The following is a 27,178-nucleotide window of genomic DNA, read 5'->3' as shown; positions in this document are numbered from 1 at the left end:
ATGGACATGCAGCAAAATTAAAATTGGTGCGTGCTCATTTTGGGCCTGAGACCTTACCGCCACCCATTGACCTAGTGGTAAGGTCTCACACGTTAATCAGGCAGTAATGGTCTATATGCATACAATGCTGATTACCACTCGGTTAACGCTGTGCAGCGGAACATTTCCGGTGCGCTTAGTGGACACGTGTAAAAAATTAAATTACCCCATGGGCCATGTGGTAGCCAGGCGGTAGTTCAAAACTGACACATGTAGGACACGCGTACATGCCTACGTGGCTTAGTAAAAGGGCCTCTATAGACACTATTTTTATCACCTTACTGTATTATATGCAGAAATAGATTTTCTGAGTTGGAGCATCCTGCTCCATCTCTGGTCTTATTCAAATACAAACTAAAAAACCCACCTCTTTGAGCTTGCTTTTAAATTTTAATTGCTTATTCTCCTGTTCATACCTATGTTTCTTTTTAATTGGAATTTTATCACAACAGATTTACAAACAACGAATCAAGAAAAGAAAGCCTGAATTCATATTATATTCAAGCAACAGCAGCAATTACAACAGAAACATAAATTCCAAGCATTCTGTAGTCCACATACAAGAAGAGAGAAATTAATAAGAAACTTCTAATATTAAGGCAACAATAGCATGCCTCACAGAAGATTCCTATCGCTCACTGTAATCTCCAAGATAGCTACAAAGGCAATAGTCAATTAGAGGAACATTTACTTGAAAGAAAAGACTATACAATGCAGTGGATTCACAAAAGAATATCTGTCTCCTTGATAGTTCAAGAAAAATGGGAAAAAAAGTTAGCCCCAAGGTTTTAGCTGTAAAAAATAAAAATAATAAAAGCTCCCCCCTCCCAATATCTGTGTGCCCCTAGCTACATCAGAAAAAACAATTACCCTCTGGTTTAAAAAAAAAAAGGAACATTTTAAAACTGGAAATAGTTTCTGAAAACCAGTGTAGCTCTAACATTGTACTATCTGCAAATGATTCTAAAAATGCTGAAATGTCATAATTATCTGCTGAAACAATAGAGTCCATTCCACCTTCTTCTTTATTGTTTCTCCTCTTCCCGCATGGTAGATAGAATAGTTTAGACACTCCTATTTCACCAGGCTTACCAATCTTCAAAATATCTATTACATATATACACCATAGATACCTCATCTTACGGAAGTTCAGTTACCTCAAGTTATATTTAATGTCTCCACTGCTTACAGCTTCAAATGAAGTTCACAGTCATTTTTGCCACTGTCTGTTTTGTAAATTCTAAAGTTCTAACAACAAACTCAGCCTTAATTCTATAAAAACCTTCCCAAACATCTTCCAGTACTAACTTCCTGGCTTTTTCCACCCTTGGGCATGTTCACACCAGAATAGCTACAACCTTGGAAAAGGAAATTAAAGCTGTTGAAATAAAACCAACCTTAAACCCCCCAAACCTTGCCTCTTGCACAGGATGGCTTCTCTTTGGTTCCAGAATATTCACTGCAGCCAGAGATCCTCCACATTCAACCTTACCAATTCTCTGAGCTTTTTTTTTTTTTTTTTTTTACATTTGTACCCCGTGCTTTCCCACTCATGGCAGGCTCAATGCGGCTTACATGGGGCAATGGAGGGTTAAGCGACTTGCCCAGAGTCACAAGGAGCTGCCTGAAGTGGGAATTGAACTCAGTTCCTCAGTTTCCCAGGACCAAAGTCCACCACCCTAACCACTAGGCCACTCCCCCACTCCCAGTCTCTTGGAGAATGTGACAGGGTAGAGCAGCCTCCAAAGCTCAGTCAAATGTGACTCCACCAGGGAGTGTTTCACACCTCTCTTCCAAGCTATTAAGGGTGCACTAGGGATAAAATGTATATGCAATGGCCTAGGGCAGGTGGCTTAAGCTGAAAAGAAAGTTGCAGTTTCACCTTTGTTTTCCCCAGAATGATGAGGAATCCATGAGGTACAGTAATAGTTAAGCCAAGCCACCAGAAAGCTGCCTCTCACATATCCAATGATAGTGCCAACTTGACTCCTCTCTCACCTATTTTGTTTTCAACTTAAAAGGAGGAAAAAGCCTCAGAAAAGTACACCTTCTGGTGAAATACACATTATTCCAATGCTATCATCCACTCTTCAATCACAGGCAACATTTTTGTGGATGATTACCAAATAAATAGTGACTATTTCACTAAGGGCCTCTTTTATCATGCTGCACTAGCGTTTCCACAGGCAATGCTGACAGAGCCCATTCAAAGTGATTGGGCTTTGTCAGCATTACCGCATCAGGATCCACTAGTGCGGCTTGATAAAAGAGGCCCTACGAGTTGAACTATTCTGGGGCTTTTTCCTCTTTTTGGTATAACTGTTTTCTTTCTTTATTTTTTTACAAAGATCAAACAGTAAATTAAAGAAAAGAAATTGAGGGGCCCTTTTACTAAGGTATGCTATCAAATGGGTTTATTGTGAACTAACTAGAGAGCTGCATGAGGGACAGAAATCTAACTCATCCTCCCCCCCCCCCCCCCCGCTGGAATCTAACCCATTCCCATCCAACACCACTGGAATCTTACGCATCCCCATCCGTTCATGCAAAAATTCAATCCATTCCCACCTGTCACCACAAGAATTTAATGGTACGTAAAAAAATTTTGGTTGGCTTTCTGACTCTCTTTAGGTTTGAGCCGCAGCACTGCAGGCAAGGAAGGAAGAGAAGTTTGAACTTGGAACACTCTGCTACGCACATGTAAGACTTGTCTCTGATTCATTGGCACTGTGTGCTGAGAGGTTGCCACATGCACACGCCAGTAGGTTAGGTGACCTCAGATGCTTGTGTCTGTGTCAGAGCTAGGCTTGCACATCAGCCCAGTAGCAGAGTAGATTAATGGAAGACTTTCCACATTTGCACTGCTAAAGCAAGGAGGAGGAGGAGGAGGCAACACTCAAAAAACCTGGTACTTGGTAGGTGAGGGGCTGGCAAGGGTGCAGCTTATACTTCAACAGGAACTCTGCAGAACTGCTTCCATCCCCACAGGAATCCCACAGCCCCAAAGGGGATTCCCATAGGATTCCCGCAAACCCCGTTCCCGTATAGGTCTCTAGTCCTAACAGGACTTTCCCATGCACTAAACCTATTTCTAGCATGTCCATAAAAAATAGCTTTTATATTTTATTTTAGGGTTGTACACTAATAATGTCTTAGCGCATAGCAACTGAAAATAATTAATATGGGAACATTTATCAGCTCCTATTTATGAGGAGCTAAGTGCTCCTATGTTAACCTTACATTTAGCATATGTTAATGTGAGTGTGCTGGTCCATTCCCTACCCACTTCTCTACCTAGGACACGCCCCCCCCCCAAAAAAAAAAAATATATATATCTTGGGAACAAACAGGAAAACTATCACAAGAACATAAGAATAGCCATATGGGTCAGACCAATGGTCCATCTAGCCCAGTATCCTGTTTACGACAGTGACCAAGCCAGATCACAAGTACCTTGAAGAAACCCAAATAGTAGCAACATGCCATGCAACCAATCCCAGGGAAAGCAGTTGCTTCCCCCCATGTCTGTCTCAATAGCAGACCATGGACTTTTCCTCTAGGAACTTGTCCAAACCTTTTTTAAACCCAGATACGCTAACTGCTGTTACCACCATCCTCCAGCAAAACGTTCCAGAGCTTAACTATTCATTGAATGAAAAAATATTTCCTTCTATTTGTTTTAAAAGTATTTCCATGTAACTTCCTTGAGTGTCCCCTAGCCTCTGCACTTTTTGAAAGAGTAAAAAAAAATTGATTCACTTCTACTCATTCTACACCACTCAGTATTTTGTAGACCTCAATCTTATCTCCCCTCATCTGTCTCTTTTCGAACCTGAAGAGCCCTAACCTCTTTAGCCTTTTCTCTTATGAGAGGAGTCCCGTCCCCTTCTTTGAACCCTTTTTTAATTCCACTATATATTTTTTGAGATAGGCGACCAGAACTGAACATAATACTCAAGTTGAGGTTGCACCATGGAGCGATACAGAGGCATTTTTCACAGTCCACATGTGTTTTATCAACCTTGGATAGTTTTGTGTCATCTGCAAATTTAATCACCTCACTCGTCATTCCGATTTCTATATCATTTATAAATATGTTAAACAGCACCAATCCCAGTACTGATCACTGCGGCACTCCACTATTTACTCTCTTCCATTGAGAGAAATTACCATTTAACCCTACCCTCTGTTTTCATCCAATAATCAATTTCTAATCCACACCAGTGCATTGTCTCCTACCCATGACTCTCTAATTTTCTCAGGAGTCTCTCATGAGTAACCTTGTCAAAAGCTTTCTGAAAATCTAGATACACTACATCAACCAGCTCACCTTTATCCAAATATTTATTCATACCTTCAAAGAAATGAAGCAAATTGGTGAGGCAAGACTTCCTTTGGCTGAACCCATGCTGACTCTGTTCCATTAAACCATGTTTATTTATGTGTTCTGTAATTTTATTCTTTATAACAGTTCCCACTATTTTACCCGGTACTGATGTCAGGCTTACCTGTCTGTAATTTCCCAAATCACTCCTGGAACCTTTTTTAAAAATTGGCGTTACACTGGCCACTCTCTAATCTTCAGGTACTAAGGACAATTTTAATGACAGGCTATATATTACTAACAAGCCAATCAGCAATTTCATGCTTGAGTTCTTTGAGTACCCTTGGATGTATACCATCCAGCCCAGGTGATTTACTACTTTTTAATTTGTTGATTTGGCTCAGTACATCTTCCAGGTTCACCAAGATTTCTTTAAGTTCCTCCACATCATCATCCTTGAAAACCATTTTTGGTACAGATAGATCTCTTACATCTTCTTCCGTTGAGACTGAAGCAAATAATTCATTCAGTTTCTCTGCTATGGCCTTGTCCTCCCTGAGTGATCCTTTTACTTGTTCCTGATCTAACAGTCCCATGGATTCTCTCACAGGCTTTCTGCTTCTGATGTACCTGAAAATGTTTTTACTGTGAGTTTTAGCCTCTGCAGCAAGTTTTTCTTCACATTCTCTTTTAGCCTTCTTTACCAATACTTTGCATCTCACTTGCCAGTGCTTATGTTGCTTCTTATTTTCATTTGGGTCCTTTTTCCATTCTTTGAAGGACAATCTTTTGGCTGTAATAGTCTCTTTACTTCACCTTTTTAACCATTCTGTCTGTCATTTTCTCTCCTTTCCACCTTTGTAAATAAGTGGAATGCATGTGGTCTGGGCTTCCAAGACGGTATTTTTGAACAATATTGATGCCTGATTTACTGTCCTAACCTTTGCAGCTGATCCTTTAGCTTCTTTTTAACCATTTTCCTCATTTTATTATAGTTGCTCTTTTGAAAATTAAATACAGCTACAGTAGACTTCTTTTGTGGCTTCATTCCAGATAGTAGCTCAAACTTGATCATGTTAGGAGCACTGTTTCCCAGGGGACCCAACACTGTTACCTCTCATACTATGCCCTGCATTCCACCAAAGCCTAGATCTAAAATGGCTCCCCCTCTTGTCGGTTCCTGGGCCAGCTGCTCCAAGAATTAGTCATTTATTACATCTAGAAGTGTTATCTCCCTGGCATTCCCTGATGTAACATTTATCCAGTCAATATTAGGGTAATTGAAATCACCCATTATTATAGCATTGCCCAATTTGCCAGCTTTCCTAATTTCTGTAAACATTTTTTCATCTGTCTGTTCATTCTCTCTGGTGGACAGTAGTACAACCCTATAAGAATACTCCTTCCCTTCACACATGGAATTTCTGTCCATAATGATTCCACACTGCTATCTGTTTCATGTGAAATGTTTATTTTATTTGACTCAATTCCCTCTTTAACATGTAGTGCAGCCCCCTCCAATTTGATCCTCTCTATCATTGCGATACAATTTGTACACTGGAAAAGAACAGATAAATTTGTGCTAATATGATTCAATCCCTCCACAAAAATTATCAAAAAATGTGAAAATACTGAAAATATTTAAATTACTCCCACATATTTCAAACAATATAGCAATGGGACCATTTCTTCATTTGAAATGGTTGTGGCTCTACACAGGAGGAATTAAAAAAAAAAACATTTTGAGGAAAAGAATTATCAGGTTTGGGGATTAAGAAAGTTTATAAATATGTGAAATATGCCAATCATGTTTTATTATTAAAAAACTACTACTTGATGTGATTGTTTAAAACATGTTGTGTATTACCATATTCCGATCAAGAATTTATTATTAATAAGATTATTCAAATGTATTGGCATGAGTTGGATGTACATGAAGTGCTTCAGGATCAACCATAGTTTGCATTTCAAAGATGAAAAAACTTAAAACGATTATATAGTAAAGTCATATTTGTCTTTACCAACATCAGCTCATGATGAAGTATACTACATGGGAATATGTATTGGAACTGATGACTTTTAATCATCACGTGTTAGCTATTTGCTCATAGAGGGGCCCTTTTACAAAGCCATGGGAGGGCTAACATGTGGCTAGTGTGCACCAAATCGGCACTACCGGTGGGGTAGAACACGCACCTGGCAGTAATTCCGAGTTCGATGCATGTCGAATCCTGATGTAGAAAATGTTGCCACATGCTGCATGGTTACACACAGGTAGCCTATGAGCACTTACCGCTAGGTCAATGGCTGGTGGTAAGGGTTCAGGCTGTAAATAGGCGTATGCTAGTTTTAATTTTTGTGCATGCCCATTTCCTGGCCCAATAAAAAAATGGCCTTTTTCCCAGCCATGGTAAAGTATGGTCCAACGTGCAGCAAAAAGACACACCCACACTACCACAGGCCACTTTTTACCGTGGCTTTGTAAAAGGACGGAACTACACAAACTTTAATGTGGAGGGAGTTATATATGCTATAATGTATTCTTGTTCTGTAATCTATGTTGGGAAAACAACCTGTAAATTGAAAATCCGCATTATAGAATACTATTCAGCAATATGCATGAATAAGGAATCGGTTCCCCTAACAGCTCATTAGCAGTTGAAAAATCATGTAGTGTCTAATCTGTAATTTTTTGTGATTGAACAAAAAATATATCTATGGGTAATTTATCACAATTTTTATTGCGACAGGAACAACAGTATATTTACAAGTAGCATACATTAGCTCCATTTGGCTCAAACTCTTAAATTGAATGAAAAGCTTTTTTGAAGCAATTACCAGTGTTGGTATGCATCTGCAAGTGATTTATAGGAAATGAACAAACTGTGCATGCACTGGCATTTGTAGGAAGAATCCTCTGAACTGGCTCAATGTTGGCAGCTGATTGCAAGTTTTTGTAGGTTTGTAAGATATATATTTATTATAAAAATTGAAAAAATGAAATAAATTTGATTCCCAAAATGTTGTGTTTATGTTTTCAGTTTTAGTAGTTCTGTGAAGACCTCCTGAGAGAGCCCTGTAGTAGGGGAAAAACCAACAACCAGGTTGAAACACAGTAATTGTTCCAAGATGGAAGAGGATGTGTTGGTGAAATTTATGAAGATGAGAACTTTTGAAAGAGAGTAACCAAATAAGTTCATTAGAGATAGCGAATGCTACATACCTGTAGAAGGTATTCTCCGAGGACAGCAGGCTGATTGTTCTCACTGATGGGTGACGTCCACGGCAGCCCCTCCAATCGGAAACTTCACTAGCAAAGTCCTTTGCTAGCCCTCGCGCGCCCGCGCGCACCGCGCATGCGCGGCCGTCTTCCCGCCCGAAACCGGCTCGAGCCGGCCAGTCCAGTATGTAGCAAGACAATACACTTCAAGGGAAGACACAACTCCAAAGGGGAGGCGGGCGGGTTTGTGAGAACAATCAGCCTGCTGTCCTCGGAGAATACCTTCTACAGGTATGTAGCATTCGCTTTCTCCGAGGACAAGCAGGCTGCTTGTTCTCACTGATGGGGTATCCCTAGCCCCCAGGCTCACTCAAAACAACAACATTGGTCAATTGGGCCTCGCAACGGCGAGGACATAACTGAGATTGACCTAAAAAATTTACCAACTAACTGAGAGTGTAGCCTGGAACAGAACAAACAGGGCCCTCGGGGGGTGGAGTTGGATCCTAAAGCCCAAACAGGTTCTGAAGAACTGACTGCCCGAACCGACTGTCACGTCGGGTATCCTGCTGCAGGCAGTAATGAGATGTGAATGTGTGGACAGATGACCACGTCGCAGCTTTGCAAATTTCCTCCATGGTGGCTGACTTCAAGTGGGCTACCGACGCTGCCATGGCTCTAACATTATGAGCCGTGACATGACCCTCAAGAGCCAGCCCAGCCTGGGCGTAAGTGAAGGAAATGCAATCTGCTAGCCAATTGGATATGGTGCGTTTCCCTACAGCCACTCCCCTCTTGTTGGGATCAAAAGAAACAAACAATTGGGCGGACTGTCTGTGGGGCTGTGTCCGCTCCAGATAGAAGGCCAATGCTCTCTTGCAGTCCAATGTGTGCAGCTGACGTTCAGCAGGGCAGGAATGAGGACGGGGAAAGAATGTTGGCAAGACAATTGACTGGTTCAGATGGAACTCCGACACAACCTTTGGCAGAAACTTAGGGTGAGTGCGGAGGACTACTCTGTTGTGATGAAATTTGGTGTAAGGGGCCTGGGCTACCAGGGCCTGAAGCTCACTGACTCTACGAGCCGAGGTAACTGCCACCAAGAAAATGACCTTCCAGGTCAAGTACTTCGGATGGCAGGAATTCAGTGGCTCGAAAGGAGGTTTCATCAGCTGGGTGAGAACGACATTGAGATCCCATGACACTGTAGGAGGCTTGACAGGGGGCTTTGACAAAAGCAAACCTCTCATGAAGCGAACAACTAAAGGCTGTCCTGAGATCGGCTTACCTTCCACTTGGTAATGGTATGCACTGATTGCACTAAGGTGAACCCTTACGGAGTTGGTCTTCAGACCAGACTCAGACAAGTGGAGAAGGTATTCAAGCAGGGTCTGTGTAGGACAAGAGCGAGGATCTAGGGCCTTGCTGTCACACCAGACGGCAAACCTCCTCCAATGAAAGAAGTAACTTCTCTTAGTGGAGTCTTTCCTGGAAGCAAGCAAGATGCGGGAGACACCCTCTGGCAGACCCAAAGAGGCAAAGTCTACGCCCTCAACATCCAGGCCGTGAGAGCCAGGGACTGGAGGTTGGGATGCAGCAGAGCCCCTTCGTCCTGCGTGATGAGGGTCGGAAAACACTCCAATCTCCACGGTTCTTCGGAGGATAACTCCAGAAGAAGAGGGAACCAGATCTGACGCGGCCAAAAGGGAGCAATCAGAATCATGGTGCCTCGGTCTTGCTTGAGTTTCAACAAAGTCTTCCCCACCAGAGGAATGGGAGGATAAGCATACAGCAGACCTTCCCCCCAATCCAGGAGGAAGGCATCCGACGCCAGTCTGCCGTGGGCCTGAAGCCTGGAACAGAACTGAGGGACCTTGTGGTTCACTTGAGATGCGAAGAGATCCACCAGGGGGGTGCCCCACGCCCGGAAGATCTGTCGCACCACACGGGAATTGAGCGACCACTCGTGAGGTTGCATAATCCTGCTCAACCTGTCGGCCAGACTGTTGTTTACGCCTGCCAGATATGTGGCTTGGAGCACCATGCCTTGACGGCGAGCCCAGAGCCACATGCTGACGGCTTCCTGACACAGGGGGCGAGATCCGGTGCCCCCCTGCTTGTTGACATAGTACATGGCAACCTGATTGTCTGTCTGAATTTGGATAATTTGGTGGGACAGCCGATCTCTGAAAGCCTTCAGAGCGTTCCAGATCGCTCGCAACTCCAGAAGATTGATCTGTAGATCGCTTTCTTGGAGGGACCACCTTCCTTGGGTGTGAAGCCCATCGACATGAGCTCCCCATCCCAGGAGAGACGCATCCGTGGTCAGCACTTTTTGAGGCTGAGGAATTTGGAAGGGACGTCCCAGAGTCAAATTGGAGCAAATCGTCCACCAATACAGGGATTCGAGAAAACTCGTGGACAGGTGGATCACGTCCTCTAGACCCCCGGCGGCCTGATACCACTGGGAGGCTAGGGTCCATTGAGCAGATCTCATGTGAAGGCGGGCCATGGGAGTCACATGAACTGTGGAAGCCATGTGGCCCAGCAATCTCAACATCTGCCGAGCTGTGATCTGCTGGGACGCTCGCACCCGCGAGACGAGGGACAACAAGTTGTTGGCCCTCGCCTCTGGGAGATAGGCGCGAGCCGTCCGAGAATCCAGCAGGGCTCCGATGAATTCGAGTTTCTGCACTGGGAGAAGATGGGACTTTGGGTAATTTATCACAAACCCCAGTAGCTCCAGGAGGCGAATAGTCATCTGCATGGACTGCAGGGCTCCTGCCTCGGATGTGTTCTTCACCAGCCAATCGTCGAGATATGGGAACACGTGCACCCCCAGCCTGCGAAGCGCCGCTGCTACCACAGCTAGGCACTTTGTGAACACCCTGGGCGCAGAGGCGAGCCCAAAGGGTAGCACACAGTACTGGAAGTGGCGTGCGCCCAGCTGAAATCGCAGATACTGTCTGTGAGCTGGCAGTATCGGGATGTGTGTGTAGGCATCCTTCAAGTCCAGAGAGCATAGCCAATCGTTTTGCTGAATCATGGGGAGAAGGGTGCCCAGGGAAAGCATCCTGAACTTTTCTTTTACGAGATATTTGTTCAGGGCCCTTAGGTCTAGGATGGGACGCATCCCCCCTGTTTTCTTTTCCACAAGGAAGTACCTGGAATAGAACCCCAGCCCTTCTTGCCCGGATGGCACGGGCTCGACCGCATTGGCGCTGAGAAGGGCGGAGAGTTCCTCTGCAAGTACCTGCTTGTGCTGGAAGCTGTAGGACTGAGCTCCCGGTGGACAATTTGGAGGTTGAGAGGCCAAATTGAGGGTGTATCCTTGCCGGACTATTTGGAGAACCCACTGATCGGAGGTTATAAGAGGCCACCTTTGGTGAAAAGCTTTCAACCTCCCTCCGACAGGCAGGTCGCCCGGCACTGACACTTGGATGTCGGCTATGCTCTGCTGGAGCCAGTCAAAAGCTCGCCCCTTGCTTTTGCTGGGGAGCCGCGGGGCCTTGCTGATTCGCACGCTGCTGACGAGAGCGAGCGCGCTGGGGCTTAGCCTGGGCCGCAGGCTGTCGGGAAGGAGGATTGTACCTACGCTTGCCAGAAGTATAGGGAACAGTCTTCCTTCCCCCGAAAAATCGTCTACCTGTAGAGGTAGAAGCTGAAGGCTGCCGGCGGGCGAACTTGTCGAATGCGGTGTCCCGCTGGTGGAGAGACTCTACCACCTGCTCGACTTTTTCGCCAAAAATGTTATCCGCACGGCAAGGCAAGTCCGTAATCCGCTGCTGGATTCTATTCTCCAGGTCGGCGGCACGCAGCCATGAGAGCCTGCGCATCACCACACCTTGAGCAGCGGCCCTGGACGCAACATCAAAAGTGTCATAAACTCCTCTGGCCAGGAATTTTCTGCACGCCTTCAGCTGCCTGACCACCTCCTGAAAAGGCTTGGCTTGCTCAGGGGGAAGAGCATCAACCAAGCCCGCCAACTGCCGCACATTATTCCGCATGTGTATGCTCGTGTAGAGCTGGTAAGACTGGATCTTGGACACGAGCATAGAGGAATGGTAGGCCTTCCTCCCAAAGGAGTCTAAGGTTCTAGCGTCCTTGCCCGGGGGCGCCGAAGCATGTTCCCTAGAACTCTTAGCCTTCTTTAGGGCCAAATCCACAACTCCAGAGTCATGAGGCAACTGAGTGCGCATCAGCTCTGGGTCCCCATGGATCCGGTACTGGGACTCGATCTTCTTGGGAATGTGGGGATTAGTTAATGGTTTGGTCCAGTTCGCAAGCAATGTCTTCTTCAGGACATGGTGCAAGGGAACAGTGGACGCTTCCTTAGGTGGAGAAGGATAGTCCAGGAGCTCAAACATTTCAGCCCTGGGCTCGTCCTCCACAACCACCGGGAAGGGGATGGCCGTAGACATCTCCCGGACAAAGGAGGCAAAAGACAGACTCTCGGGAGGAGAAAGCTGTCTCTCAGGAGAGGGAGTGGGATCAGACGGAAGACCCCCAGACTCCTCGTCAGAGAAATATCTGGGATCTTCCTCTGCCTCCCACGAGGCCTCACCCTCGGTGTCAGACACAAGTTCACGGACCTGTGTCTGCAACCTCGCCCTGCTCGACTCCGTGGAACCCCGTCCACGATGGGGGCGTCGAGAGGTAGACTCCCTCGCCCGCATCGGCGAAGCTCCCTCCGCCGACGTAGTCGGGGAGCCTTCCTGGGAGGTGGCCGCGGTCGGTACCGCACGCGGTACCGACGTCGGGGACCTCAACCTGGGCGATGGGCCAGCCGGCGCCACGCTCGACGGTACCGGTGGCGCAAGCACCGCCGGTACCGGAGGGGTAGGGCGCAACAGCTCTCCCAGAATCTCTGGGAGAACGGCCCGGAGGCTCTCGTTTAGAGCGGCTGCAGAGAAAGGCTGAGAGGTCGATGCAGGCGTCGACGTCAGTACCTGTTCCGGGCGTGGAGGCTGTTCCGGGCTGTCCAGAGCGGAGCGCATCGACACCTCCTGAACAGAGGGTGAGCGGTCCTCTCGGTGCCGATGCCTGCTGGGTGCCGAATCCCTCGGCGACCCAGAGCTCTCGGTGCCGACACGGGGAGGAGACCGGTGTCGATGCTTCTTCGATTTCTTCCGAAGCATGTCACCGGAGCTCCCCGGCACCGACGAGGAGGACGTCGAATCCACCCGTCGCTTCCTCGGGGCCGAGACTGAAGAAGGTCGATCTCGGGGGGGCTGTACCGCAGGAGCCCTCAGGGTAGGCGGAGACCCACCCGAGGGCTCACCGCCACCAGCAGGGGAATGGACAGCCCTCACCTGCACTCCACCCGATGCACCACCGTCCGACGACATCAGCAGACGAGGTCCTGGTACCACCGACGTCGATGCAGCTATCCGATGTCTCGGCGCCGATGCAGAGGCCCGATGCCTCGATGCACTCGATGCAGGGGCGGCCGAGGAAGATGGTCTGGACGCTGACGACGTCGATGCACTCGAAGATCCCGGTGCCGATGCCGACGAAGAGCCCGAGAACAACACGTTCCACTGGGCTAGTCTCGCTACCTGAGTCCGCCTTTGAAGCAGGGAACACAGACTGCAGTTCTGAGGGCGGTGCTCGGCCCCCAGACACTGAAGACACGACGAGTGTCGATCAGTGAGCGAGATAACCCGGGCGCACTGGGTGCACTTCTTGAAGCCGCTGGAAGGCTTCGATGTCATGGGCGGAAAAATCACGCCGGCGAAATCAAAAGCCGAAATGGCGAAATTTGAAGCACCAAATTTAGAGGGAGAAAAAATCTCGACCGAGGCCGAAAAGAGGCCTACCCCGACGACGAAAGAAAACTTACCGGGGCAAAAAAGCTGGAAGTACGGGGAGGATTTACACGAAACCCGGCGGGGGGTTTCCGGAGCACTTCCCGACTAGGACAAAGCTTTCCCGAAGGAAAAAAACACGTTCAAACAAATTGGACGCGCGAGGTCGACTTTCCGGGGCTCGACACGGCGAAAACACGACCGTACCGAGTGCGGACAAAAGAAGACTGGCCGGCTCGAGCCGGTTTCGGGCGGGAAGACGGCCGCGCATGCGCGGTGCGCGCGGGCGCGCGAGGGCTAGCAAAGGACTTTGCTAGTGAAGTTTCCGATTGGAGGGGCTGCCGTGGACGTCACCCATCAGTGAGAACAAGCAGCCTGCTTGTCCTCGGAGAATATCTGATACATAATTTTATTGGGCTTTTATATGGACTGTGAGAAGGTTATTGATAAAGGGCAGAGATGATATTGAGGTAAACTGCTTTACAACTTGAAGGGTTACTGAACATAAATCCTGATATTTTTGAGTAAAATGGAAAGAAGTGATTAATTTATAATATAATAATAATAGTATTAAATAATTATTTTGTTAAGATATACATGGGAGTCACATTTCACAGCTTGCTGTAGTATTACTACATGCTGTATGGAACCATTGAGGTTAATTTCTTGCTTGTTTGTTCCTTAATGTTTGTAAAAAAACCAAATCTTTTCTTTCAATTAAATGTTTAAAATATATGTGAGAGTGACTTGAGGATTTCACTATTTTCACATGTTTTATGGTAATGATAAGACATAGCAGTAACAGCAGCAGTTGGTTCTAAAAGGGGTTTAAATTCCTGGAGGAAAAAGTCCATAAACAACTAGTAGTCAGAGACACTTAGGTAAAGACACCCCTTAACCCTGTGAGTGAGCAACAGGGAAAGAATCTTCAAGATCATCCACATCTGACCCCTATCAGAGATAGGATGCTGGGCTTAATGGCATACCACATATTCTTATGACTCAAAGATAAAACAATCCAACCATCATATATATAAAATGCAAATTAATGATTTCTTATTAGATACTGTATGTCAAGTCTTTCATGAACATGCACGAGGAATGTCCTGAAAACCTATTTGAACCTCACATGCTGAGTCTGATTGTATAACACAACATCTATGGGCGAAGTCCAAACAGGTACCAATTTAAAGCCTATTTTATAAAGGCTGTAAAAAATAGAAACAGGCACCAACTTGGAGCTTCAATCTAGGAGATCTTAAGATGTATCACAAAGAAAATTTATCTTACTAGCTCTATGTACTAAAAATGCTAATATATATGATGTATATTGAACCGTCAGAAGTGTCATTCAGGAATAAAAAAAAACGAGGGGTCCACACCATAATCATCATAAGTCCAATAACCGTTCAATTTTTCATTTATGCTATCTTCAATTTTAATTTGATATTTTCCTTTATTTCATAATTTTAATATAAAAAGAATACTCATCTTTTCAATATAGGTCAGCATGAGGACTTACATTGAAAAGATGAGTTTTCTTTTATATTAAAATTATAAAATAAGGAAAACATACAATAATTGGTGTTAATTGGCAATATTTTGGATCTGCAAGCGTATCTTGCTAAGCACTATTCTATAAAGATCTGCGTGCAAATATTAGAGTGCACAACTTGAAAAGGAGGGTGGCCATGGGAGGGACATGGGTGGTTCAGGGTGTTCAATAAAGATTTGTGCAGTAGTACTGAATACCAGAGATCCAAGGCCATTGAGGGGGGGGGGCATGTTTCCCACGGACCCGGCCTTCAAGGGGGGCCCAGCACCGAGGTCTGTCTCTCTTCTGCTCCTGATGGGACCCAGGCGATCGTGTCCCGACAGGAGCAGGAGAAAGAAAACTCTGGCGCTGGGCACCCCCTTAGAGGCTGGGGAGGAGCAGACACAGGGATTTGGGGTCTCTGGTTTGGCATGTGCGACATGAGGGGAAATGCAGTCGCAGGACAGGCAATGCAGCGGAGAACAGCACTGGAGGATGGTTCTGCTGGCGGGGCTTGAGGACCCTTGCCAGCCAAGGTATGTGGAGTTGCAGTGGGGGACAGGGAGGTGGAACAAAACGTGCCCACCCACACACTTTGGGCTCAGGTCCCCAATTTTTGTGATCTGGCTGTGCGGCAGTTGGGGGGTACAGCGGTGGTCCTGGGAGGATCTGGCAGTGGCAGCTCTGCCCTGGGCCCGGCTCAGTCTCTCAGCGGCTCTGTGGAGATCTGAACCTACATTATGCACCAGGATTTAACTTGGTTTGAAACTGGTGTAAATCCTTGCACCAAAGTTGGGCACTGATCAAAGCACTGTTTATAGAACAGCACTGGATCCAAGTATGGCCCAAGTAAGTGGGACTATCTGGGTTGGAGCCATTGCTATCCCAATAAGTTCCACTGAATATTAGGTCAAGTGCTACCAAGTCTCTGGGGTAGGTGGGGGGGAGGGAGATAAGGGGGTAAAAACAGAAAATTTATAGAGGGATTTGTTTTTTATGCCTAAGGTAGTACACAGAAGCTTGAATTGTACTGTACACCTTCAATAAAATCTTTCAATAGTTCAACATATTACTTTAGCCAAATGCTGTTCAACAACTTTTGCCATTTTATTAGTATAGTACTCAATATTTTATTTATTCTATTTGCAAACTACCAACCAATGCACAGGTCTCTTGGGACATGGATTAATGCACAAGCTGCATTATTTGATTTATATAATAATGAGGTGTTTTGCATTCATTTGTATGCTTTGCATCTCACTATTATGTCTCTCACAGTAACCTAAACTAATGTTCGTCATGGTAATATAATGCACGTTATTGCTGTTTAATGTGCATGGGGGGTAAATAAAAGCGCATTAATGCACCTAAGATCATATAAGAATAATTATTTTCTATTTACTTACATATTATAGCTGCTGTAAACCTTCACTGTATTTCTAATGAGAAAGCTTCAGGACTATTAGTAAGATATGTAAAAATATGCAGAATTAAAGCCTTGGGGGAATTATATTTGGAATTCAGGCAAAGTAGCTTAACATATAAACTCAGTGTATTAATAAGTTTAGCTACTGCAGTCAAGATATTTAAAGTTTGACTCTGCAGCCTTCATTTGGAACAGGGCCCCATATCACAGTGCTGTAGCTGAGGTTCTTAAATCTTAATTAGCACGGCAAGCAGCCTTGCCCTTGGGTGAGGAAAAAAATCAGACAAGTAGGACAGGGCATCTCACTGTTTAATACAACCAGGGATATGGAGAGAAATTACAGGCACTGATATTTCATCATTGTCACATTCCTTCCCTTCCATCACTTGGAAATATGCTCTGTTTTCCTGAGCTGCTGCATACAGATAAGACTTTCTGAGCTTAGGATGCATTAAGCACAGTCAACCTGAAATAGGGTTGTGGCGGTGGTACATTTAACCTGTCCACAGTTGATGTAAACACTGTCCACTGGGATTTTGTTTCTTTATTCCGCTCCCTACAATAATTAATGGGTGGACCAGAGATGAAATGTTTATACTGAGTTGTGGATTATGCACACATGAGTCTTGAATGACTTGCTATGCCATAGGCATACTGAGTAAAGCTTTTGCCTTCTACACTTTCAGTATCAAGTAACCATGTTTTTTGTTTGTTTGTTTGTTTGTTTGTTTTGTTTTTGTGACCTGACATCTATTTGCAGGCTTCTTTTCTTTCTTTTTAATTTTTAAAAATAAAGACACATACAATAGGGGGAGATTCTATATATGTGGCCTAAAAAAATCAGTGCTGAAATCAGTGCCGACTAAGCATATTCTATAACCAGTGCCTAGATTTAGGTGCCGATTAGAGAATACGCTTAGTTGATATTTCAGCGCATAAATCTGCATGAATCCATTTACACCAAGTAAAACATGACATAGAATATGGTCCAGTGCGCCAAAATCTATGTGCCAGGATTTACAACTAGGCACCTAAATTTCAGAATGCCCATTTCCCTGCCCATAACCACGACCCTTTTTGCCTATGCATGTTAGACAGAATACGCTTAGGGGTCATTTTACTAAGGTGCGCTGAAAAATGGCCTGCGCTGGTGTAGATGCGTGTAGTGGAACTATGTTATTGTGTCACCCTGCTACAGCTACAACCAAACAGATGGGAAGGTTGAGGCTGCAGAACTTGGAGGAAGGGGTGGGGACTGAAAGAGAGAGAGAGAGAAAATGTGTGTGAGCACGTGTGTGTGCATGTGTGTATATGAAGAAATAGTATTCATGACTGCAAGAGAAGGGCAAAAAATAATCAATAAATTAACCCTCCCCCAATAATATGAACTCCCTAAACTTTTTTCTCCACCCCCAAAGTAGGCAAACTACACCTAGGGGTGCTGATATGTCATTATAAAATACTAGCAAAAATCTTGCAGGAATCACAGTTAAAACAATCCAGTGTACAATATGTATAGCCATGTGCATTTTATAAAGTCCACATGTAAATCATGTCTCCACCCACACTCCACCCTATAACATACCTACACAAAACACATGTAAAATCACTTGTGATTTTGCCATCATGTGCACTTTTGTGCACGGGACAATTTTATATGACAACTTCAACAAAATCCTCCTAAGTGAGTATATTGATTTTTCAAAAATCTTTTTTGAAAGTTTTTTTTTATAGATTTTTTTATACATTAAACATACAGAAAAAGGAACGAAAAAGCCTCATCTGATTCCTTTATCAGGCAAAACACCTTAAATTTCTTGGAGTACAAAATGCCATCATTGGCTAAAAAACCTTCCCACCTTCTTTAATAATGTGTTTATTTCAAATCTTAAGCAAACAAAACACAGAACAACAAGCAACCACTTAGCTTTTAGCTCATATTGCTTTGCCAGATCTACTTCTCATAATGATATTCCACAGCCGACTGTGGCCAAGGTTTCGTGACCTTCTTCAGGGCTCGTGGATCAAAAGTTTAATGTGGTAACTGGATCCAGTTGCATATTGTTCTGTGTTTTGTTTGCTTAAGATTTGAAATAAACACATTATCAAGGAAGGTGGGAAGGTTTTTTAGCTATTTATTTAGATTTGCTCCCACCTTTTTCAGTAGTAGCTCAAGGTGAGTTACATTCAGGTACTCTGGATATTTCTCTGTCCCAGGAGGGCTCACAGTCTAACTTTGTACCTGAGGCAATGGAGGGTTAAGTGACTTGCCCAAGCTAATGATGACATTTTGTACTCCAAGAAATTTAAGGTGTTTTGCCTAATAAAGGAGTCAGATGAGGTTTTTTACTTCCTTTTTCTGTATGATGTTTAATGTATAAAAAATCTATAAAAACTTTCAAATTTTATTTTCAAAAAACATCAATATACTCACTTGGGAGGATTTTGTTAAAGTTGACAAATTTTTATTACTATTCTAATAGACCACTAGAAGATAAATTGTAGACAATTTTATATGAGGCATTATAAGGGCAATTCTATAACTAAAAGCCCATATTTATGTGTCTGTTGTGCTTGCACATGTAAGTGCCAGCACGGTGCTTGAGCGCTACTCTGTAACAGTGAATATAAGTGGCATAGGGTGAGATTCTATATAGGGCACCTAAAAAATGGGCGCTGAAATCAGTGTCAACTAAGCGTATTCTATAATCGGTGCCTAGATTATAGAATACGCCTAGTTGATATTTCAGCACCTAAATCTATGCGCATCCATTTACACCGACAAAAATGTGGCATAAATCCTAGTGTGTAGATTTAGGCACACTGGTTCATATTCTATAACTGGGCATGTGAATTTTGGAATGCCCATGAAACACTCATTTCCCTGCCCACAACCATGCTCCTTTTTTTTTGCATGCATTAGAACTTCGGCGCACATCAATATAGAATATGCTTAGTGAGTTGTGCACCTAAATTCTAATTAGTGCCAATTAGTGCTCATTACTGCATGTTAAGTGCTGTTTTCAGCGCTCATTAGCTTAAGCTTGTTAAATTACATGCATTGTTATAGAATCCATGACGATATTGGTGCCAATCTCTAAGCGCACTCTACAGAATCTGGGGGATAGCATGTAAATATAAGGGGGACAGAGCATGGGCGGGCCTTCCATTTACATACATAACTTACAAAACACTGTACATTATCCCCAAAATTCTATAAAAATCACTAAAAACCATGCGTGCAAATTTGGGCACATGCCCAATTTTCATGAGCAATTTAATTAAATAACAAGTCAATCAGCGCCGATAATTGGTTTCTTAATAAGCAACTATTGGTGCTATCTAGATTTGATTAATATTTATACACAGGTCCAAAAAGGGAGTGCAGCCATGGGAGAGTCATGGGCGGATAAGGGTTGTTCTCACAATTTATGCTCGTTATTACAGGAGAGTTCTGCGCCTAATTTAGGCATGGAGATTTACACTAAGGTTTCATTGGTGTAAATGGTCATGCCTAAATGTAGTCATGGTTCCTGACGCTAAGCATTATTCTATAAAGCGCTGTTTACAGAATAGCACTGTGCTTTCTTTTGTTACCAATTTTTTAGGTGCCATTGTTTTTCCTGTCACATTTATACAACCGAGAACAAAAAGGAGGAGGAAAAACCCTCACGTGCAACGAAGGCAATAGAACAAAATAAGTGAGGACAACTGAAGGAGGACGTCAAGAAGTCTTTAGCTGTTATATTAAAGACTTCTTGACATCCTCCTTCAGCTGTCCTCACTTTTTTTGTTCTATTATATTTATACAACCACAATTATGCCAGGTCTGTGGCTGGTGTAACAGCAGCATGTAAATGTGAGGCATGCCAATACTGGGTTATGATAGAAATCTATAATGGAATCAAGGTGCCCAGATGCCATTATAGAATAGGCTCTCACCATGTGGCACTGGGACACCTAAATGGAGGTGTTCCTTATACAGCTGTATATTGGCATATATGCATGGAAATGACTTAATAGAATTACCCCTTAGTGACAATCCAAGCCATGGGCCAAGCACCATGGATCCTCTGATAAATTAGTAATCATGAGTTCTGAATGGAGCTCAAGGTATCAGAGGTGTAGCCAGCCCTCTGATTTTTTTGGGGGGGGCCCAGGGGTGGACTGGGGGGGGGGGGCTATGCATTCCTTCTCCCCCCCCCCCCTCACAGAAGGTTAAAAAATACCTTTGCTGGCTGGGATGCTGAGGTCCTTCCAGCCAAAGATATTTGCTACTGAGACGCTCCCCTCCTCCTTTCGCTGCTGCTGCTGCAGGAAATAGGACGTCAGCGGCATACCTCTAGAAGCTGACTCCAGGACTCCCCAAGCATGCTCACTTCTTGAACAAACTGACAATGCACGAGGAGTTCTGGCGTTGGCAGCTGGAGGCATGCCCCAACTTCCTGTTTCCTGCAGCAGCAGCAAGAGGAGGAGGAAAGAGGTGCAGCAGCAAATTTATTTGGCTGGTACTTTGGCATCCTCACCAGCTATTTATCATGTGCTGCAGGTTTGGAGGAGGCCTGAGTCCAAAAACTCCCTGTGGCTATGTCACTGTTAGGTATCAATTTAATGCAACGGTCAGAACTCCTCCTCCCTTCCTCCTGAACCTTGCACCCTGCATCATCCTCGGTAACCCAAGGAGCTGAAACCCTTCTGTACGGATCAAATGAAGGAACTTCTGCATATGGTGAACAGCATCTACCACCAGAGTGGCAGCAAATATTTTCTTCACTAAACTACTGACCCATATATACTACAGTGCTTACCCCTTTTGATGCTTTCTCAAGGTGAGCCTAAGAATTCATTTGAAAGAAAGCATGTCACAGCTTAAATAAATAAATTTTGCAGTAGTGTACAGGGTATCATTAAAGTCTACATAAGCTACTTATAAATCCTGTTTTGTTATAACTATAAACTAATCCTGGAGATGATCCACTTGGCTCCTCTGAGAGTTAGTTTTCTTCTCCCTGCTGACTTTTGTAAGTAGCTTCTAATGTACAAAATATGATGGTTCTGATATTCAAAGAGGGTCCTGTCTGGTTAAACGACGCTCAGATTCAGGGGCACTTAACCAGGCAGTGCTGTTGAATATTTGTTCTGTCTGCCTTGACACTGTCCGGTTAATGCTGGGGCAGTCTGTGGGTTGAACATGGATTAGCAGCAATATTCAGTCCGCTAACCAGTTAAGCAAGCACATAAAAGGGCCCTTGAACCAAGCCACGGTAACAAATGGCCTGTGGTAGCGGGCGCATGGGATTACTGCACGCCAAGGCCACTTTTTATCACAGCGGGAAACCCCCTTTTTTTAATCTCTAGCCCTTAGCGGCCATGCACTAATTTTCCAATTGGCGCATGGCCATTTACTACCTGATCCCTTACCACCATCTATGTAGGAGGTGGTAAGGACTCATGCAGCGTGAAACGATGGCCGTGCACTGCCTGATTATCTATCACCAGGGACACCTACTCTTCAACCCCTCCCATGATAAAAATTTAAATTATTGTCTAGTGCGGGAAATGGTGCATGCCAAAAACAGAACTACCACAGGTGGACTGAGCGCACCTGTTAATAGTGTTGTTTTCCTGCGTGCTACCCATGTGGTAGCGCTACTGCCTTTTGTAAAAGGGCCCCAAATTAGGACACAAAAAAGGTTGTCAAAAATTATCTGACAATCTAACAGCATTCCAGTCTGAAGAGTGTCCAGTTTACAGTTATATTCTGGGTGGCCACTGGGCCCAGGTATTCAATGCAACATCCTGGACATGGCACAGCATTGCATACCTGGGCTCAGTTCAGCCCACAGCAGTTAGCGGCTTAAAAATCGCTGACCATCGTGGGTTGAATTTATCTCTGTCATATCTAAGTTGAGTTTTTTCTCATGTAAGATACTTGCTTTCACAGTAGCATACATATTTTTTAAAATGAAAGACAAGATATAAACTAACATTTCCGTTTATATCTTACATATTCCTGTTTTACTATTTTACAACAGAAAAAATTGAACCTTATAACTTTGCATTTATTATTAATACTTTTAAAACACTATGGAAGTTGACCTGAATACATTCTGCTACAAAATAGGGTATTTGATTTCTAAAGAGGATTGACACCATGTATCAAGTTGCCATCACTGCTGCTTACCTGTAACAGAACTGTCTAGATTGTCCATGCTAGAGCCAGGAGTGTGGTCTAAACCTCTTAACGGTCTAGTAACTTCTGAAGATTCCTCTTCCATTTCATCCTCTTCATCATCTGCAATGTCTGTTTCCAAATCTGACAGAAACGCTCCTGATACATAGCCTAGTGGTGGAATCGGCGCTTGGGGTGGCTGTGTACCTTGAATATGCCTATATGAAAATAAAAAACACATGAATTATGAAACAAGCTCAGTCTAGAACCATTAAATGCTACATGGTAGGCCATATATCCGCCTGTCATAGACTGGGAAGGAAATTTTCAGAGGAATTTGCTTGACTAAATTTTCCAGAACTTTAGTTCTCAAAAGTACCTAATGTGCATAAATCAAACTATGGAAAAACAGAGACTGGGCTGGGCAAGGGTAAGGGAAGCAACGAATGCATGGGGATTTCTTTCTAAAATCCCTGTGTATACTTTACCATGTAGATATGTTGCAGAATTTAATAATCACCCTCATAATTTATTGTCATTGCAATTTACCATTATCTGTTCACTAAAAATATAAAATTACAGTCTCTACTGGCAAACTCTTCGTGTGACTATTTATGTCTAAAAACTTAGAATAATTTCTAGGGGTTGCTGGGCTGCTTCAGAAACTCTCTCTATTGCCCAGCACAGTCAACTGGCCAGATGCTGGCTGGAGGAATCAGTTACTGAACTGTAACAGTCAGCTGTAAAAGCTTGTGCTCTCTCTTAGTTCAAGCACTAGGCACCTCCTACCCCTCACAACTACTGTACCAGTTCCCACAGACTAAAATTTTCACTTCAGGTGTTTTGACACAGCCTGCTCATATATTTTAACAATGAAAAAGAATAGTAATTCCAAAAAAGAAAGAAAGAAAACCCAAACAGCAATAAAGTGAATAAAGGCAGATAAAGACCAATGGGGGGGGGGGGGGGGGGGGGGGGGGGTGATCTGTGTTCCAGATGGAGCAGACTTAAATTCAGCATGTGTTGGTACACACCCAACTCACCAACAAGCAGTCCTTTATTTAGAAAAAAAACAGGAAGGACAAATGTATCCAAAGCACAAGATTGTATAAGTCAGTCTTGTGTTTTACAAAATGCAATATATACAAGCAGCAGTGTTCACTTCATAAAGAAGAAAAACCACTTACCACCATCTTCTCCCCTATTATGTTGTATTTTATTTTTTATAAACAAATACGTTTCTGCAAAAATTGTGAAAGAGAGGGACCTAAGTAACAAATCAAATCCCATATACCAATAATAAGCTGTAAAACAAAAATATAAGTGAAACATTGTCACTCTCAGTTTCTAACCGTGGCTCCAAACTGCCCTCAGTATAAATGGAGATACAATGTATAAATTAATATATTCAATAAGGCTGTCATTTAAGCTCCTGGATACAACCTTGAGTAGACCACCCGAGCTGCTAATGCACCCATGGTAGACCATTGTGTTTCTCATAATCATGTTTTTTTTCAATTGCACTGGTGTGTAATTGAACAATTACCCTTGACTTTTTCGGGTGATAGATGGGCCCTGTTACATTTTTGAGAACAATACTGGATTTCTGAATTACAACTGGTTTGTCTGAAGGGACTCAATGAATTTATAAAGTGGAACAGCATATAGGATGGTCATGCCAATAAAGTTGTTGTCTGTGATGTCACACCGAGTATATTCTCTTCTGCAGGAAGTCGAGATAGCATCTCTCCCTGGTCCTGCCATTTTGAAGATAGTTGGATCATGCAACTTTGACTTCCCAATTGAGAAATGTGGACATTTGAGGGTTCCTGAAGAAGGAAGATAATCTGAAACGGAGCTCTATAGAGCCCACTAATGTAGAACTTTCTGTAACTATAAGATAAGTGTTTGTGGTGCAGATTTGGGAAGCTGCACTTATATTTTTATATTTTAGGACTGATATGTGATATTGGTGAAGACCTTGATTTGTTTTTCATCTCATTGATGTGACTTTATTCATGGACAATTTATCACACTGACACGTGGTCTACTCAAGGATGTATCCAGGAGCTTAAATGACAGCCTTATAGGGCATATTCATTTATACATTGTAACTCCATTTATATCAAGGGCAGTCTGAAGCCATGGTTAGAAAGTGAGAGTGATCGCTTTTCACTTATTTTTTTGGTGCTTTACAGCTTATTATTGGTATATGGATATTAGATTTGTTACTTAGGTACCTCTCTTTCACAATGTTTGCAGACGTTTGTTTATACTCTAGGTTTGGTATTTCTTGCAAATTCAGGTTAGTTTTTTGATTGAAGTGTTTTCTTTTTTAGCAGTTTCCTCCTTCCCCTTTGGTCTTCCCACTCACTCAAATAAACTTTTGTTGGCTTAAACCCCTTCTCTTCGATTCTTTTTTTTCTTCCTTAGGTGGTAATCCCCTTCTATTTCAGTCCAGCAATTGCCACAACAGTCCATGCCTGGGCACAATATCTTTGATGGAAAAGAGACTGTTGTTTGGACTATCTTCCTGCCTCTTCCCCTATAAATCTTTTCTCTTTAATAGTCAAGGTTGTTCCAGCAGTGTAGCTGAATTGGAAACCAATAACTATGACTTCACAAAGTACAGATATTATACTTCAATGTCTGTATATAGTGGCTTTTACAATGCTAGAAATTTGTTTTCTTTTTAATTTCCATTAAAGCAGTAGACAAACATAATATTATCACAAGGATGCTATACTCCATTTTGTTGATTGCCTTGCATTTTCTCATATCAGACACTTACCAAGCTTGCTTTGCTATGTCAAATTGGTAGGCCCGTGTTAGTTCATCAAGGTGGGCTTGAAGCATGGGCTGCATCTCCTCTCTTGGGGAAGGTGTTAATGTTGCAGTGGACTGTTGCCCAAATGAGACTGCAGGGGAGGAGGCCACCCCTCGAACTGGAGGTGTAGGGACTCTATCGTCTTCTTCAAGCTCATCCTCCATGCCTTGGTGTAAATATGTCTGAATTGGCAGTGGTGGACACCATCCATCACTGTCATACCTAAAATCCAAAGAGAAATACGATCAGAATCTGGTCATCCTTCAGGACGGCACAAAGTAATAAGGTGAGAAAATGTATTTCTTAATGAAAAATTGGCCCAGATAAAACAAAGGACTACATTATTTTGGAGACTCTCCGCATAATATTGCCTCTTCATTATTTCATTTTACAATAAGTAATGAGTTTATTTCAACATGTTGGCAATAGCAGCACTAAAATTCATTACTTTGTTTGCTAATGTTTATTAGGGTAGATTTAAGAATTACCAAAGGAAATGAGCTTATTCACTTTCAGTGTGAGGTGAATTTGTTAATTGCAATAGATTAAACAAATATAAACATTAACAATTCACCTGCTTTCCACTGTTAAAACGTTAAACTACTAATTAATTCATTCTTATGCTTAGGGTTGATAACCTCCAGACATAGGTTCATGAGATCTCACAATTCCACCGTTAAAAAACTGATACATATTCTATACAATGAAGCTCTTTCCTTTAAGCAAGATGGATTTCAGGTTATTTTTTTGTAAGCATTAAATATTAAACAGTGTTAAGAAATCAGCTGTGCACATGTCTTACGATGGAAGTGATTAATGCAGTGCTTCCGAAACCTGTTCCAGTGACTCAATAGTCTGGTTTTCAGGATATTTGCAATTACGCATGAAACAAATTTGCATTAAAAACCGGAAGACACAAATCTCTCTCATATACATTCATTATGCATATGCTGAAAATTCACCTGGCCATGGAGTGCATAGGATAACTTTGGGAAGCTCTGGATTAAGGCTATATGGTTAAGATGTATATAATTTATCATTTATTTGATACTAGTAAAAAAGCCCCGTTTCTGATGCAAATGAAACGGGGGCTAGCAAGGTTTTCTTCAGAGTGTGCATGTGGGAGTGTCCCTGCCCTCTGCCCTCTCTCCCTCCCCCTCCCCCCTTGGAGTCCAGTCCTTCAGTGTTAAGTTTCCTGCTGTGCTGTGTTTGTGTTACAGAGAGAGTGAGGGCATCTCTCTCCTCTCCCCTCTGAGTCCTTCACTGTTACAGAGAGAGGGATTTCGTGCTGTGCTGTTTTCCTTCACTCATGGGGAAACCGGATATCTCTGGCGCTTCACACTTCCGGCTGGAGGCTTCATAGAACGTTGGGATTGCCTTTTATATATATAGATTTACTATACTGCTTTATCTGTCAGGCAGGTCAAGCCAGTTTATGTGCTAAAACTGTAGGGAATAAGGAAAGGTATGAGCATGAACAACAACTCAATAGCTGGTGGCAGTGGTCATTCCTAATTTATGCATGCGTATTTTAACTGTTATGCTAGTATTCTACAAAGGAAAGTAGGCAAATACATTCCTTTACAGAATAGGCTACAGATAGGTACCTTCTTGATACTTACATAAAGGTGCCCCTTTATAGAAATGCTGTCTGTCTTGTAAACTAGAAAAATTATGATGTAGATAATCACACCTGTAAGATGCTGATTCACCAAAGCACTGTAACCCACACTGCCATTAACATACATTACAATGTTTTTTTTTTTTTTAATGGATTGGCCACAATGAAATTAAGAGAACCAGTGACCATTAACAGGCATAGTAAATAG

The 27,178-nt window shown here is 43.3% G+C and overlaps 1 protein-coding gene across 9 annotated transcripts in view; it reads right to left on the bottom strand.

Annotated features, from left to right (window-relative positions):
* ROBO2 (roundabout guidance receptor 2) overlaps positions 1-27,178 on the bottom strand; it is an 888,662-nt gene that overhangs the window by 31,730 nt on the left and 829,754 nt on the right. For all 9 annotated transcript variants that reach the window (XM_030204228.1, XM_030204231.1, XM_030204229.1 and 6 more), the window contains 2 exons: positions 25,314-25,571; positions 22,535-22,740 (listed from right to left, as the gene is read on the bottom strand). In XM_030204228.1, coding sequence (XP_030060088.1) covers positions 22,535-22,740; positions 25,314-25,571 — 464 coding nt within the window. The remainder of the gene's footprint in view (positions 1-22,534; positions 22,741-25,313; positions 25,572-27,178) is intronic.

The sequence above is a fragment of the Microcaecilia unicolor genome, chromosome 5 (genome assembly GCF_901765095.1).
Source record: "Microcaecilia unicolor chromosome 5, aMicUni1.1, whole genome shotgun sequence".
NCBI classification, from domain to species: Eukaryota; Metazoa; Chordata; class Amphibia; order Gymnophiona; family Siphonopidae; genus Microcaecilia; species Microcaecilia unicolor.
Note: the sequence above shows the minus strand (reverse complement) of the source record. Positions and strands in the feature narration are given on the sequence as shown.